This window comes from Abramis brama, assembly GCF_963993115.1.
Source record: "Abramis brama genome assembly, chromosome: 24".
NCBI classification, from domain to species: domain Eukaryota; kingdom Metazoa; phylum Chordata; class Actinopteri; order Cypriniformes; family Leuciscidae; genus Abramis; species Abramis brama.
The window spans coordinates 25,590,317-25,608,898 of NC_139986.1; the positions used below are offsets into that span (position 1 = coordinate 25,590,317).

The 18,582-nt window shown below is 34.7% G+C and overlaps 1 protein-coding gene across 2 annotated transcripts in view; it reads left to right on the forward strand.

Annotated features, from left to right (window-relative positions):
• The window catches only part of kcnc3b (potassium voltage-gated channel, Shaw-related subfamily, member 3b), a 55,471-nt gene that overhangs the window by 15,437 nt on the left and 21,452 nt on the right, over positions 1-18,582 (forward strand). For both annotated transcript variants that reach the window (XM_084102299.1, XM_084102298.1), the window contains exon 3: positions 15,509-16,514. In XM_084102299.1, the coding sequence (XP_083958425.1) occupies positions 15,509-16,514 (1,006 nt within the window). The remainder of the gene's footprint in view (positions 1-15,508; positions 16,515-18,582) is intronic.

An 18,582-nucleotide genomic window follows, 5' to 3' on the forward strand; every position in this document is an offset into this window, starting at 1 on the left:
CCCTTCTTCCTCACTCTCTGTGGACTATTGACTGATCGTTTATCGATCGCTCAAGTCTCTGTCTCTCTGAAGGCATCCGATCAACACACACACACACCGACTGCACTGCACTGCAAGTAATACTGTGCAGTTGCACATGACACTTCTGAAGGTTATTGAGAACGAATCCTCTAATGTATGCATCCTAAATTCTCATGCAGAGATCAAAACTTATCTCATTAATATTTACATTTTTTGGCGTCCTTTTTGTGGTCATTTGTATGATTTTTTTTTTTTGCGATGGGTTTGTTTTATTGAAAGCACAGTGGAATGGTAACATACAGTGACCACAAAAACACTTAAAAGTGATAGTTCACCAAAAAAAACAAAAAAAAAACATAATTCACTTATCCTCATGTTATTCTGAACCTGTAGGAAAAATTTTACACAGTAAAAAATAGATTTTTAAATTAAATGAATTACATTATCGGAGTACAATTTACAAGAAAATACAGGAACATTTTACTTAAGGACTTTATGTATAATGCATTATTATAATGTATTTTATAAGGCAATATAATATTTGCAGATTCATTGTTGCATCTGAAATTGATTGTTTATCATGTGTTTTAATGCATTATACTTTCTAAAGGTGTAACAATGAATAGACAAGTATTATAATGTATGTTACAATTATTCATGAGACCATACAATGCATTATAAGGTGCATTTGAATGCATAATTAATGCATTACCGGAAATACTGTTGAGTTTTTCTACTTTTAATTTTGCATGTAATTCAATTGGTTACTTGCTGTTTCTTTAAAATTGTTTGTGAAATTCACTAGCAATTTCTGAGAGTAAATTGTTTCTATACCATTTTTTTTTTCAGTGTATGTGTAACACAAAAGACGATATTTAGAAAAACATTAGTATGACTTTCATTGTATGAACAAACGCATTCATCTTTTGTATAAGGAATTTTAATTTTTGGGTGAACTTTCCCTTTAAGACACAATTCCATGTGTGAATGCCATCACATTAGATAAAAGTTTGTGAAGAGAAAAGCTTGTACAGCACATGCCATTTGCTCTGTGATTTTATTATCTAATGCACTGACATTCAGATGGTTTAAAGTGTGGCTTAAATGGCCAAATACTTTTTTGCTTCAGCTGTAATGTACAGAGGGAGAAACTGTTATTTCTACAGTAATGTAATGAGTGTCATGGAGTTATGACTACAGCAGCATGAATACAGATCTCAGGAAGCACGTGTGAAAAAGGTACAAACTAATCACGTGATGCTTGTGGCTTGATTTCAAGTGACATATTGCTTGAGAAGGAGCAGAGATTTAAAAAGACTTACTGAGCACCTGTTTGTCATCTGTCTTCCATATATAGGAGACACTGTTGGCACACTTACAGATGCATGATAGATAGATAGATAGATAGATAGATAGATAGATAGATAGATAGATAGATAGATAGATAGATAGATAGATAGATAGATAGATAGATAGATAGATAGATAGATAGATTATCCAGACAGAATATGCTTATCAATGACTAGAAGATAACTACACATAAGCTACATAAATTCATCAACAAACCATTCAGAAATGTCTACATGTTGTCACTTCTTCTTGAGTCTCTCCATCATTGTCTGAATCTGGTTTGAACATAAAAGTCTAAAAGTTTTTGACATTTCCAGTGCATGTCAGTGTGAGGTAAAAGGACATGAGCTCTTGTAGCTCCGCCCCCTGTGCCGGGAGCAGCAGCTCATTTGCATTTAAAGTGACAGACACAAAACGGTGCGTTTTTGCTCACCCTCAAAAAGTGACTTTAACATGCTATATAAAAATATCTGTGGGGTATTTTGAGCTAAAACTTCACATACACACTCTGGGGACATCAGAGATTTATTTTACATCTTGTGAAAAGGGCATTATACCAGCCCTTTAAGGAAATATAACTCGTTTTAACCGGTTGCTGACACTGATGTCCAGTAACTTGTACTATACTGTCTTTTTACTCTGGTAACATGGTAACCTGCATAATGTCTGCAGTTGCATGTGTTTGACAATGTCATCACGTCAGACATGAAGGTCATGTCTTACAGTAAAGGTTGCTGTAATTATCTTGTAATCTAGACCAGTCTCACATATAAGTGTTTGACAGAGTCTGCCTCCATCAACAGTTCTGGGACGCGCGGTCCCGAAACACCTCTTCCCGTCGGGCCCAATCATATCCACGGGATTCTTGAGTCCCATGCATAGCAGTCGCATTAAACAAACTGCTTTGGGCATCAGATTTTTGTGACATTGGCAAGTTAATCCAGGGACACTGTGTTTTGCCTTGAGAATGAAGGGAATCTGAGCTGTGCTGACACATACACACCTTTAAACACAAATGCACACAAACACTGTCTCTTGACAGTCTTGCATGCTTCTTCAACACATACTTATGCACAGCAGGGATAATTGTAACACTTTTTTGGTTTTTGCTAATTTATTCAGAAAATAAAGTCTAAAATGCTTTGAACTTTTGCTATAAAACATCTTTGACATTGCATGTATGAATAAATGTCAGTCATAATCATTTTCTTTAAAGCTGCATTGAAACAGTATGTGTTGTGAAAAGCGCTATAGGCCTACAAATAAACTTGAATTGAATTTAATCATAATTGAGTTGAATAAAATTAAGCTTGAACTACATGAGCACGAAAACTTTAGAATGTGAGAGAACGGTTTAAAATGATGCATGATTTGATTGATTGGAAATATGAATTTTGGAAATAATATTGGGATTAGACTGTCTGTTGTTGGTTGAGGTAGAGGACTGAAGTCTTGCTTTCTTATCCTGATCCCAGGACTGCTGTAATTTTGGTCAGTTATTTTTGCACCAGTTTTTCAGCCCTGGGCCATAAAAACACTCAAAGATTCATCAAACATGCATGCACAGTCTCATAAACATACATTACTGCTTCACTCCACAGAGTTTTGCTGTTTTATATACGCCATGGCCTACAGAGGCAGAATACCGTAACAGAGAAACACTTCAACAGAGAAAAGTGGTTTCAAAGTTCATTTTTATTGATTTGACGTCAATTTCACACTGCATTTTCTCTGAATCTCTGTATAGTGGAGCCAAACCCAACTGTCACAGGACAGATCATAGTTTAAAAGACCCATTTACAGTCATAACTCGATTTTTACGTAAATACATAGTTACTCTCTTTTGCCTTTGCAGAGCAGTGCATCTCTGAGAGACAAAGAAATATCTTTCGAGCCAATCACACAAACTAGATTTGACGTATTTAATGAACACAAATGCAGAGGACAGAAGTGGCTGTATGTTTGATTGAAGTTTTATCTCATCCGTGTTCCTGAAATAGAGAGTCGAGTGTGCACTTTCAGGACATTTCTGCAGGAATTTGAGTTGAACTAGCAAACTTTAATGTACGTTTGAATGTAAAGAAGTAGAATTAAAATTAATAGAAATTTTAAGAAATTCATGCGTGAAGTTTTTAATGAAACTTTGAAAGTTGGCTTGACAAAACATTGTTTGAAAGTTTTCACACACACACAGACACACACAAAAAAAAACGTTTTACAAGCCTTGAAGTTTGAAGATAGATACTGCAGATAAACAGACTGACTATCGTTCAGAAGTTTGGGGTTTAAAAATGAACTGGCCAAGTAGAACTAATTTGAGAGTAAATTGTGCATAAAACGATTATGTAAATTCAGTGGAAATTTATGAATGATTTACTGATTAATGCTTAACAGATTTTTTTAATCCTTGTTTTTATGAAAATTGTCTAATAAGCGTGAAATAATGTTTATTGCCTTATCAATGCATCGTGCACATTTTTTTTTTTAATGAATTTTGAGTAAAATACATTTTCATGAAACATGAGCAGAACTAATATCTTTGTAAATTGTGCATAAATCTTGCATAAATTGTTGCACCGTAAATTTAATGGGACTATTTACAGTACAGTTGGGGTTGGTAAGATGTTAAATGTCATTCTAATATGCAGATAATATGAAACATTTCAATGTTGAAACCATTTGTGCTGATTTAAATCCGTCTCAGGATTCTTTGATGAATAGAAAGTTCAAAAGAACGTAATTTAAAAAAAAAAAATAGAAGTCTTTGTAACATTATAAATGTCACTTTTGATTCATTTCATGCATCCTTGCTGAATATAAGCATTATGTTCGTTAAAACAAAAATCGTACTTAGTGATAGGGCAGATTTCATCATATTTAATAAACCTTTGTGCGTCACAGTCGAAGAACACTTCATTTCCCAGAACCTGTTTTTAATTTTCTTTCAATTGCAATCCAGTAAACTTCTCTAGTCCTGTGGTGAGATGATGTTCTGATCTCAGTGTTCTTCATTGAGGTCCAGAGGAGCTTGACCTGTAGCAGCTTCCAGCATCATGAGCTCAGAGACACTGGCGTCCTGCTCCATGAATATTTTATTGGCAGTCTTGACATGGCTTGAAAGGATGAGCAGATGAACAGCTCTTATGTGACGGTCTTGGAGTTGGCGTCTCCCAGGGGCCTTGCATTCGGGCTCCTGGTTGCTTAATTGACAAAGACAAGTATACTGTCATGTCCCTCAGACGATTTTCACAGCTGTCCCTCCACATTCCTCCTGATGTTCTCGAAGGGCACCTCCATGATCCTGGTCTGGAGGCTCATCTTCATGTGTACTGCATGTACACTAAACCTGGATTAATTAGTAAAGAAGTCTCTTCTGCTCATCAATGCTGCATTAATTTGATCAAAAATACAGTAAAACAGTGAGATGATATTACAATTTAAAATAACATTTTCTATTGTGATATATTGTAAAATGTAATTTATTCCTGTGATCAATTACTCATCATTACTCCAGTCTTCAGTGTCACATGATCCTTCAGAAATCATTCTGATATGCTGATTTGCTGCTCAAGAAACATTTCTTACTATTGTCAATGTTACTGTTTTTACTGTATTTCGATCAAATAATGCGATCAAAATACAGTAAAAAGCCCTGGTAAGCAGATGAGACTTCTTTCAACTTTTGACTGGTATTGTATTGGAGAAGTGCTCACATGTGCTAGACTGAGACTCTTGAGAGTGTGAGTGACTGGCGCCAGAGCTTCGAAACATTCGACAGGAAGGGTTTCAGTTTGCCCTGACACAGGTGTGTGTGTGTCGATGAGTCAATCTCTTTAGTTTCATGTTTGTTCCACAGGGAACCCGAGATCAGGCCTGCTGGGTAATTTCATCTCGGTGATAATTGGAACTTCCTGTGGCGATGAGATCATATCCTGCTGAGCCACATCAGAGCAATAGCATCACACCCTGGTGTCTGGCTCAACACACACACACACACACACACACACACAGATGCTTCATCTTCATATGTGAGGACGTTCCATCATTAATGTGATGTGGAATATTGGGAATGTTTTTCAGTTGAGGCTCATGTGGAAGTTTGTCCTTGGCATCTTTGTTTCCAATAAACAGATAAATGTAGTTGAGCTATAAAGTGGTGGCCATGGTTTAATGTTCTCTAATTATTGACATCAGTAATTCCATCCATCTCTGAGGAGCAGTTTAATTCTCAGCCTTAAGTAGCCATAAATATTTTATCTTAACTTTTTTGTAAGTGTACCGCAGTATTCACATGGTACTTTAAGGTATTTTTCAAAATACATCACTACTTTTATTTCGCAAGGATGCATTAAATTGATGAAAATATTTCTATTTAAAATAAATGCTGTTCTTTCGAACTTTCTGTTCATCAAAGAATTCTGAAAAAAATATTTCAACATTGATAATCAGAAATGTTTCTTGAGCAGATTTCTGAAGGATCATGTGACACTGAAGACTGGAGTAATGATGCTGAAAATTCAGCTTTGATCAAATATATAAATGTGAAATATATTCACATAGAAAACAGTTACTTTAAATTGTAATAATATTTCACAATATTACTGGTTTTACTGTATTTTCGGTCAAATAAATGCAGACTTGGTGAGCAGAAGAGACTTCTGAATGGTACTATATACAATGTGTCCAAAAATACCTTTAAAGGCTTTTGTGAGTCTCAATGGCTGATAGATTTAGACTTTTAACCAGAATTCTATTTGATAATCACTAGTTTAGTTATCTAAATTCTTCGTTTTGACATCATTTGTCTTCTTTTTTCCCTCTGGTCATTTTTTAGTTTGCTTATTTATTTGTTTATTTATTTTGCTGAGTCAGGAAACTGTCCCGACGTGTCCGTGTCTGGGAGACGGGACAAGGGCAACACACACACACACACACACACACTTGTTCTTTTACTGAAGCTTGACCTTGGACAGTGGACACGCTGTAGATAAGTGACACCAGAGTCACTTCAACGTAGCAAAACCTTTACAAAGTTAACAAAGCATTTCCCTAAATTAAGACATGCTATCACCTTTGGCCGCTACTATAGAATATATATATTTTTATATATAAAATTTATAAAATTATACAATTAAATAATAATAAAATGTATTCATTAATAATGATATTATATTTGTATATATTATATTTAATTATTTATATAAATATAAATATAATTAAATATAATATATAAAAATATAATATTATTATTAATGAATACATTTTACTTTTGAGGATACCCAAAGGAAATTTTGTTATAGTTACTTGATTTACAACTATAGCAAAGTAACCCCCCCCCCCACCCCCCCCACCCCCCCCAAAAAAAATGCTCACACACATTCAGGCGTGCATGTTATGTTAAGGTGTGTGTGTGTGTGTGTGTGTGTGTGTGTGTGTGATCCAGGTAAACCCTCGGAAGTCCTTGATATTTTTTGGTCCCCATGATGTTTTTTGAAAATCTGAAAATGCAGAAAGTTTTCTTTGATGGGTGGGTTTAGGGTTAGGAAAAATGTGTGTGTGTGTGTGTATGCACCTGTTATTTCCTACGTTATGGGGACCAAATGTCACCACAAGGATAGTAAAACCAGTCAATTTTGACCTTAAGGGGACATTTATTTATTTTTTGGTCCCCATGCGGAGAAATCAATGAAATATAAATTATAAATCATACTAAAGTGTTTTGAAAATGTAAAATGCAGAAAGTTTTCTGTGATGGGTTAGAGGATAAAATATACAGTTTGTACAGTATAAAAATCATTATGTCTATGGAAAGTCTCCATAAAACATGGAAACCAGTGTGTGTTTGTGTGCGTGTGTGTGCGTTTGTTTATTTAGCCATCTGCTCCTACAGGATAGATGTCCAGCGTAGCCAATGCTAAATTCATCACTTTGACTTTCTGCTCGGTTCAAGAGACACACGCATGTAAAGGTGAATGTTTTTATGGCGATATGAAAAAAAAGTTCCCATGTTATAATGCGAATACCCACACCGTGACTTTGCCGTTTCTCTTACAAAGCAATTTTCTGTCACAAAAGCTCTGTTAGATTAAGGACAAAGATAGAGCGAGAGTGGAGAAAGATAGAGCGAGAGGAGAGAAATAGAGAGCGATAGAGAGACTGCGAGTGAATGAGACGGGAGCGGTGGGAAAGAGGGTGGGCTGTGGCGCAAGGACAAACGTACATGGCAACACTGCAGTCTTCTAGAGAGAATACAAAACAGGCATGATGCTGAGATGCAACGCAACAGTGTGTGAGCTTCTCGCCTTTTCAAGCAATGCCAAAGAAATGCACGCTTTTGTGCATCATGTTTTACACACAACGTATCAGAATAGCAGATGCACTACAGGAAGACAGTGCGTTCAGATGGTTGTTAGCATGCAGCTCTGCATGTGAAGTAACGTTCACACATCCTTGTAATGCACCAACGGCACGTGTGAACCGGTGTTGCACGGTGCTGTCTGTCATCATAGAGGTGCACACATGCCTTCACACACACACACACACACATACACACTGTCCCTCTATGACCTTCAGTATCCCGCAGTGTCCTGTGTTACATCAAATGACCGATCACTCTCTCTCTCCATCTCTCTCAGGTGTCTCTCCTGATGTTATGGGTCGTTCCCATGTGACGGGCAGCTTGATATATTTCCTCCTTTGCTGATGCATGAGTGTGTGCACTTTTACGTCTGCGCAGTGTATATATGCATCTCTAGAAATGTATAAATCTCAATTATGCATTTAAATTTCAGATTGTTAAACTCATTATTCATTCGAAGCGGATAATTAAGAAAATAAGCCTCTTTGGGACGCGTGTTACAGTGATTTTAGTTGATTTGGATTTTGAGATAATAGGTGTTTTTAGGCATGATGTGAAGTGGTAAAGCACTATAAAAAAAAATAAACGGCACACTAGCAATATGATAAAAGACACTGATGTTAAATAAATAGTAAGTTTTATTATTAAAATTAGTAATTGGATTAAACATTTAAAAGTATATTATTATTATAATAAAAATAATTGCTGCTGCTGGAAATTCAGCTTTGCCATTACAGGAATAAATTAGATTTTAAAGTATACCAAAATAGAAATCAGTCATTTTGAATAGTAAAAAATATTTCACAATATTTCAGCTTTTTCTGAATTTTTTTTAATCAAATAAATGCAGCCTTGGTGAGCAGAAGAAACTTCTGAACTGTAGTGTCAACAGAAAAAACTAAACATGACAGTACCACAGTACTTTTTGGTATTTTTTGTTAAAAAAAATCTTGTGAGAGTCTCAATGGCTGATAAAAAATATATTCTTAGATTTAGTTTTAAAATAAAGGTATGAAAGCTTGTTTCCGCCACTGAATAAAAAATAAAAAAGACTTAATAAAATAAAAAACTTAATTTTTTTGTAATTGTAATCTCAATTGTAAGAAAATAAGTCAGAATTGTCGCAAGTATCTTTTAAATTTTTTAACAAGTTTCCATAGAAAGGTTTTTTTAACCATCAGTCTATTTTTTTAATCACCACAACAGCAATATGATAAAAGACATGATGTTCAATAAATAGTTACTTTTATTATTAATAATTATAATTAGATAAAAAATTCTATATATATAAAAAATAAAATAATTGGATTTACAAAATCTTAATATTAAAATAAAAATATAAATGTTACATATTAAAAAAGAAAACAAAATACTTTTTGTTTAAATGTTTTTACAGTGTTGCAAATGTTGCATTCATTTAGATACGTGTCTTTGAATGTGGCTCATCCAATCAGAATTTAGAGTCCATATGCAGTTTAATGCATCCATTAAAACATTGTTTTCAGGTGTAAAACATTGTTTTTTTCCTGATGTTTTCAGGTTGCGGTCAGATGTACCAAACTGAACGCCTGTGGCATGTGACGTGTGTGTGTATGTGTGTGCTGCTTACTGCACCGTATATACTGTATGAGATCATTTGGCTTTATATATATATATATATATATATATATATATATATATATATATATATATATATATATTGATGGGATTGTTCACCTAAAATGAATATTGACCTTCATGTGGACCCAAAAGTGTATGACTTACTTTCTTCTGTGGAACATAAAATAAGATATTTTGAGAAATGAAAGTCAGTATTGTTTGGTTCTCAACATTCTTCAAAACATCATCTTTTGTGTTGCACAGAAGAAAGAAAGTCATACAGGTTTTGGAACAACATGAGGGAGAGGAAGAGTAAATGATGACTTTTAATGTGAACTATCCCTTTAATTTGGATCTGATGAAATAATGAGTCAAGAGATGTTAAAAATCATGCTGGATATATTAACTCGAGTTCATTCATTACACTGGAAATAGAAGAGTAGGATGCTTTGCATTGTGGGATGCAGTACAAAACAGTTTCTGTTTTTTCCCTTAAAGCACGGTTAGTTTTAGAAAAGACATTTTATATTTCAAATAAATGCTGTATTTTTAACTTTGACAACTGCTTTCAGCAGTGATAATAATCATAAATGTTTCTTGAGCATTAAATCATCATATTAGATTGATTTCTGAAGGATCATGTGACACTGAAGACTGGAGTAATGATGCTGAAAATTCAGCTTTGATCACAGGAATAAATTACATTTTAAAAGATATTCACATAGAAACAGTTCTTTTAAATTGTAATAATATTTTACAATTTTTACTGTATTTTTGATAAAATAAATTACTTTAGTTTTACTGACAATAGTCATGTCCTTTTTTGTCTTTTTTGGATCTTGACACTTCATTTATTTGTTCATTCATTTGGCGAGAGTCAACCTCCTGTCGCGCTGCAGAATTAACACGTTATGAATGTTGAATGGCATTAGAGTGAGTCGACGAAGACAGAATTTTCATTTTCAGCTGAACTATCCCTTTAACATGCGTTTGCAGCTTTATGTTGGAGGAGATTAACAGAGCAGGCCAGAGAAAGAAAGAAAGATTAGAGGGAAAAAAGCAGACGAAGTGACGAGTGACTTTCACACATGCTGTGAGCGATTGCGTTTATTTTAACATCTCACACTGTACCGTGGTGCACGACGCGCGTGTGTGTATCTGTGTGTTTGAAAGTGTGTGCACACGAGTGTTAACGTGACTCTAATGACGTGTGTTTACCGCAGCACAGCTTCATCACTGTCTCCATGACAACCACTGTGCTTGCTTCCCCTTCCTGCACCAAAGACAGAAAGATAGAGAGCAGAGAGAAATACTCACACGCTTACACCAAATACCACGGTCTTTGGGACATGGAAATACCATGTTTTTGACAGTGTAGTATGGTACAATGTTTTGGACGTCATAGTATGGTAATACTGTGTTTTTGGGATATGATACTATGGTAAAACTATGTTTTGGAGAGCATAGAATGGTAGTGCTGTGTTTTCTTTTAACATGGTGCCATAAATACCACATTTCTGAACACGGTACTACAGTAAAACTAAGTTTTGGACATCATACTATGGTAATACTGTGGTTTTTTAATATGATGCCAGGGTAATACCACATTTTGGGATGTGATACTATGGTAAAACTATGTTTTGGAGATCATAGTATGATAATACTGTGTGTTATAACATGGTGCCATAAATACCACATTTTTGGACACGGTACTATAGTAAAACTAAGTTTTGGACATCATAATATGGTAATACTGTGTGTTTTGAATATGATGCCATGGTAATACCACATTTGGACATGATACTATGGTAAAACTATGTTTATGGACAATATAGTATATCAATATTTTGCTTTTTTTTTAAAATAAGGTGCCATGGTAATACCACATTTTAGGACATGGTAATATGTTTTGGACATCATAGTATTGTAATACTGTTTTTTGAGTATGATGCCATGGTAATACTACATTTTTGGATATGATACTATGGTAAAACTATGTTTACTGACAAGTTGTCACCATTATGTTCTGTTTAGTTCATGGACTTTTAGTTTGCATTTCTTCAGTTCCTGTTTTGCTTCCGTTACTATGGTCACCATCATTATGAGTTCATCAGATCAGCTGTGTATCCCTCATTATCTCGTTTGTGTTGACACCTTCACACCTTGTCCGATCACCGTTATGTTTAGTTGTGTTTGCCATTGCCTGTCTGAGGTATTGAAATTAAACTTGGAGTTTTATGAACTGGATCTGTCTTCGTCTTCCTGCCTGAAACACAGCGTGACAATAGTATAGCAATATTGTGGGGTTTTTTTTGTGTGTTTTTTTTATATAAAGCCATGATAATACCACATTTTAGGACATGGTACTATGTTTTTGACATCATAGTATGGTGAATACTTTTGAATTTGGTACCATGCTAATACTATATTTTTGTTTCACAATTGTGATTGTAATACCATGCCATTCTTTTGTGGTACTGTATAAATACCATGGTATGTGAATATGGTAATAATTCAGTACCGCAGTACAACCATCTGATACCATCAATGTATTAATGATACTTGATGAACACTTTTTGTTTTATTTTATATAAATTACACTAACTCACAACAGAATGGTTAATCAATAATAATAACTGTCCCTTTGTATGATTTGCATGTAAGACGTGATTGTGCATCATATAGGAAGGAAGTGACATCATAGCATAAAAAAGGTAAAATGCTAATTAAACTGAATTAAATATGCAATGCAACATTCCATTATATAATGATATTGTTGCATGCTCTTGTTTATCTTGGCATAATGTATACTGTTGCATATATTGAGCCTCATTCATGAAACACATGCTAAGTATAAATCATTGTTTCATTAACTGTTCCTATCAGTTCAAAGATTCATGAACAAATTACACAGAAATTTCTGCTTGTGTTTCATAAATTAGGTGTAAAATAGTAGGCAGTTTACAGTATTTATTATATGTCGTATGCATATGCTGGTATTCCATGCATTTATTGTAAATGTAAATCAATTTTGCGAAGGGCGTAAAGTACTAGAGAGTGTGACTTAAACATGCAACTGGTTTGTCGATTGACTAGTTCCCTCGTTTAAGCGGGCAATATGGAGTCTGACAGAGCACTGCTATGAGAGATCATTAGAGAGAGAGAGAGCGAGAGCGAGAGACACCTGGGCAGAGGAGGCTGGTTACTGCAGCAGTCTGTAACTAGGTCAGGTTGAGACTGAAGACAAACAGAGAGAGAGAGAGAGAGAGAGGGGGCTTGTGGGATGAGGCAGGTACTTTAAAAAGAGTTGTGTGTTCATGTTCACCTGAAATAAGCACCTGTCCTCTTTAGATCTGTCGTTCGCTGTGCTCTTATTACCTCTCGTTTTCTTTGTTTTTCATATTCCTGATTGCATAATTACACATATTTCCCTTGTTGGGAGTGATTACATGTGCTATAAATGTGTAATAAGGCAGAAATGTGCTCATCTTTAATACAGTTTTAAAAAAATGGTACAGGATTTACTTTGAAGCAATTATCAGTCAGAAATTCCTAGTAATTTTCTCAAATATTTACAAAGAAATTACTGTAGCACATCGATTTAAAGGTGAAATTTTGCAGTAAAAATAAAATTTTCTTGCAATCATATTCCTGATGGCATTATTCCAAATATTTCCCTTTTTAAGATGGTTTGGAGTGATTTATATGTGCTTTAAATATGTATATAAATTATTTATTAAAAAATACTGCAATATTCCATATACAATTGTCAATGTGATTTCATGGTGACTTTAGTGAATATTTAAAATGCAAAAGTTTAGAAATAGAGAAAATATCTTTAGCACAATGCACAAGCCTCCACCGTAATAGAGAAACGTACGTGTGTGTGTGTGTGTGTGTGTGTGTGTGTGTGTGTGTGTGTGTGTGTGTAGATGGTTCAGTACAAATCCTGGGCAGTCTGTGAAACAAAGCAGTCTTGGATGGAGGGATAAATGGAGCGAGCAGATAGAGGGGTGGAGTGAAGGAGAGGCTTTCAACCCTGTGTGTCCTAAATGCCTGGAACATCGCATGCACATGAGTGGCTCTGAGTGTGTGTGTGTGTGTGTGTGTGAGAGAGAGAGAGATCTTAATATAAATACATGTTTGATCTTTCTTTCTTATACTCAGTGTGCAAAGACTTGTGAATTTGAGAGAGAATTTGCTTCCACGACTAAATGATTGCATGAATATAATGTTTTTTGGCAGCTTGAATTAAACACTTAATTTAATGTGTAAAACTAATAAAAACAGGGTAATTTCCTAAAGGAGCATCAAACTCCAACCCTGGATCTCTGAGTGTTTAGTGGGCTATTATTACAGTCGGACGTAAATCTGTGTTTAAAAGAGAATTTTAGGTGAGAGATTATATGAGACTAATGTAGATCGAAGTGTGTGTGTGTGTGTGTGTGTGTGTGTGTGTGCGTCAGGACCTAGTTAAGGTTCTGGCACACTTTTGAGTAAATAGGAAAAGTGTATATATCATTATTATCATCAAAATCATTGTCATCTTTATTTAATTTGTCAAACTGTTAGTAGAAAGCAACATTTTTAAACAGATATGAATGTGGATTATAAATTATTTCTGTTAACTTTATAAATATGATGTATTTATTATATTATATTATTATAAATAATAGTAGAATATGACATGTATTAATAATAACTATTTGGAAAATAGTTAAAATATTAAATGTAAAATGATAAATTTTCTCATTTTATGAGGACCTGTTTTAAGTTTTAACCATTTTTTAAAAATCATGTTCATAATTATTTGAAATTCTCCTATACATTCACCCACCCTCTTTCTATGTGAAGTGATGCTTTGGAGTATTTTTTATTGATCTGCATTGATGAAAGAATCAGCAGTTCACTTCCTTGCATTGCCACTGATCTGTATGTAAAGCTATGATAACGTATATCTCCGTTTATAGAAGCGTATTGTTTTACCTAAGATCAGTGTTGGAAAAATAGGTCATTTATAGGGTTCATGTGATTTCACAGATATATGAAGCTATATGCACAGTCATCAAGGCTATGAAAACTGATCTTGTGCACAGAGCGATCAATGTCTAGACTCTCGAGTAAATTAAATGATGTCAAGGACAGATCCCTTAATAAACATCTGAATGACAAACTATTAGTTATGCATTAGTCAATATAGAGAGGTAGCATAGCTTCAACATTTTTCAAAGGTGATTCATAAATATAATTACATAATTTATATATATATATATATATATATATATATATATATATATATATTTAAAGATATTTTAACTTGGAATCTAACAGAATTTTTACTAAACTATAATTTTCTTGTAAATTCTCAAGTCTAGTTTTCCATACAATATACAAGTTTTGCTCTATAAATCTTCTTGAAGAAAAAAATCAGTTGCTGATATTGTTTCTAATTTGATGTCTCAAAGTTGTTTGTGAAGTCTTATTATATAAATAAAATAAAATAAGTTGAAATTGAAGTGCTGACATTACTAAAACTGAAATAACTGAAATAAAAAAAGAACTAAATACACTAAAAAGTCAAATAAAAACCACAACAGCACAGCAACATTTCTGAAACTAAAATGAAAATAAAAAACATTATTATATTATAATAAATTATAGTGATATATTATAAGCTAATTCACAATATTAATACTATATTGTATAATACTATAATATATTTAAATAACACTGGTGTCTATCTAATGCATAAATGTAAATGTTATATATAATAATAAATAATGCATAAAGTGGGTTCCAGCACAGTGGATGTCTCAGAATGAAGCTACGGTTGTGGGTTTGCGGTGTAATGGCTAAAGCTCCGGACTATAAACTTCCGGACGCTGGTTTGGTCTGATAGCACTGTGTCCTTGAGCACGGCACTTAACTTCAGGTTACTCCGGAGGGACTGTGTCTGTAATGAGTGTGTAATGCACGTTCCTTTGGATAAAAGCATCTGCTTACCGGAACAATGCATGTTTTGTTAATTCATTTCAGGTTCAATTAGTATAGCTCTTATTGTTTCAAAACAGGTGCACATAAATTTCTCGTTTAAATATTTGACAGTTTTGTATGTTGATCCAAAGTTTGTTTCGTCTCCCCTGCTGAACTCTCTCTTTCTCTCTTTTTCTCATTCTTCAGTATGTGGCGTTTGGATCCCTGCTATTCATCCTCATCTCCATTTCCACCTTTTGCATGGAGACGCACGAAGCGTTCAACACCATCTACAACAAAACGGAGAACATAACGGAAGGGAACGTGACGAAAGAGGAGATCGTGTACGAGGTGGTCACGGACAGATGGCTCACGTACGTGGAGGGAGTGTGCGTGGTCTGGTTCACCATCGAGGTCTTCACGCGCGTCATCTTCTGTCCCGACAAGGTGGAGTTCTTCAAGAGCGCGCTGAACATCATCGACTTCGTGGCCATCTTGCCCTTCTACCTGGAGGTCGGTCTGAGCGGACTCTCCTCCAAAGCGGCTAAAGATGTCCTGGGCTTCCTGCGCGTGGTGCGCTTCGTGCGAATCCTGCGTATCTTCAAGCTGACGCGTCACTTCGTGGGCTTGCGTGTCCTCGGACACACGCTCCGCGCCAGCACCAATGAGTTCCTCCTGCTCATCATCTTCCTCGCTCTCGGCGTTCTCATCTTCGCCACTATGATCTACTACGCCGAAAGGATAGGAGCCAGTCCGGACGACCCTACGGCGAGCGTGCACACCAGCTTCAAGAACATCCCCATTGGTTTCTGGTGGGCCGTGGTGACCATGACCACTTTAGGCTATGGAGATATGTATCCGGAGACGTGGTCGGGAATGCTGGTGGGGGCGTTGTGTGCCCTCGCGGGGGTGCTGACTATTGCCATGCCCGTGCCCGTGATTGTTAACAACTTCGGCATGTATTACTCTCTGGCCATGGCCAAGCAGAAGCTGCCTAAAAAGAAGAACAAACACATCCCGCGAGCCCCGCAACCCGGCTCGCCCAATTACTGCAAGCCGGACGCCCTGGCGATGGCGACGGCCTCGCCCCAGAGGATCCTGGGTAATGTGCTGGGTGGCGTGCTGGGGTCGAGCGGGCTGACGGGTGGACTGGCGGGAGGACTGGCGGGTGACTGTCCTCTAGCTCAGGAGGAGATCATAGAGATTAACAGAGGTGAGACAGAACAAATACACGCAGATTTTATCGTGCACCACTCTTTCATTGACTGTTTTTAACCATGTTATGGAAAAAAAATTCCATAATGTTTTTATTTTATAGGTTTTGATGTTATTACGTGTGAAAGCCGTAGAACAAGAAGTTTCAATGATAGTACTGAATTACATTAAGTTTTTGGAGTGGTTGATATGATTAATATATCATAAATATGATTATTTTGCCTGAAATCCAACAGAAATGTATTTTTTATTTTTATATTATATTTATTATATTATATATTTATCATATTACAATTTTAATTATAGTTATTTTAGCTTGAAATCCAGCAGAAACGTGCGTATATATATATATATATATATATATATATATATGTATATGTGTGTGTATATAAAGTTTGAAATCCAACAGAAAAAAATAATATATATTATATCTAACTTTGTGTTTTTATATTACATATTGTTTTTATATATTATATTATTATATTATATTACATATTTTTTATATTTATATATTAAATAGCTATTTTTGGATAATTATTGACTGATTGTGAATGATTTATGTAGGCCTATTAAATATTATATTTTATATTTATAAATTTATTTTTATATATTATATATTCTATTCTATTTTTTTATATATATATATTTATTTCTGTGAACTTAATACTTTGCAAATGAAACTTCAACTCATATAAAAAATAAAAAATAAATCGTCAAAGACTTCAGAAAGAGATATTTAGGAGGTGTGTCGGAATATGTATTAGTGCATTGTTAAAATGTTGTTAAAATGGTACAATGCAACATAATGCACTGTACAACTGTGTGTGTGTGTGTGTGTGTGTGTTCTCCAGATGCACTGCTCTTCCTACTAATGTCATGTCTATTATCAATTATTCATTGTTTTTAAAACCTGCAAGTCTCTAATAGTTCTATAGGGTCACTATTAGTTCTATAAGGTACAGGACAGGAGAAAGAGCGATGCATAACTTTGCCTAACAACTTATCTTTTTGCTCTCGCATTAGTTCCAGATATGGGTGCATAGTAATTTCTTTCATTCAGGACATGCTATTTTCTCTTTAAGGAAGAGCAACAACCATTGGTTTTATCTCCAATTTAGCAGATTTGTTGTTTGCAGATTAAATATCTTTTTCTTTTCTTTTTTAAGAATAAACTCTAAACCTAGAAAGTAACCTAGAAGCTTACAGAATTTACCATATCTGAACCAGATTATCATTAGGATTATCAGATTTTTTTTTATTTCACATTGTACAATGGAATAGTTCACCCAGTTCAAAGTAACTTGTTGAACAGTTGAAAGTATCATAAAAGTCCTCTATGCGATTCATGTGCTATACTTTAAGTCTTCTGAAACAATATGCTTAATGTGAGGAACAGGTCAAAATGAATTTTTCACTGCTACACAGCTGTGATCTAAAGCTTGTTTTGAGACAGATAATTTCAATGAATCGATTAAATTAGTTCTCAGAGCTGGTGTGAATGATTCGCTCACAAATGAACCCGATTCAGTTCTCAAATTCAACTCACTGACTCAAGAAATTAAAGTCAATCAGGTTTAGGACGCAATGAGTAGTAGTAATTAATGCCACAATTTATATGTGACCCTGGACCTCAAAACCAGTCACATGGGTCAAGTTTTTGAAATTGAGATTTATACATCATCTGAAAGCTGAATAAATAAACTTTCCATAGGACAATATTTGCCCGAGATACAACTATTTGAAAATCTGGAATCTGAGGGTGCAAAAAAATCGAAACATTGAGAAAATCCCCTTTAAAGTTGTCCATTTATGTTCGCGATTGTGCTGTATTCACTCACAAAAATAAATGTTTTATATATTTACAGTAGGAAATGTGCAAAATATCTTCATGGAACATTATCTTTACTTAATATCCTAATGATTTTTTGCATAAAAGAAAAATCAATAATTTTGACCCATATTGATACCAACTATTGACCCAACTATTGTTGGCTATTTGTGATCCAGGGTCACATATTTCTAGGTGATCTTTTCCTTTAAAGAATGTTAGTATTTTCATGTAATCC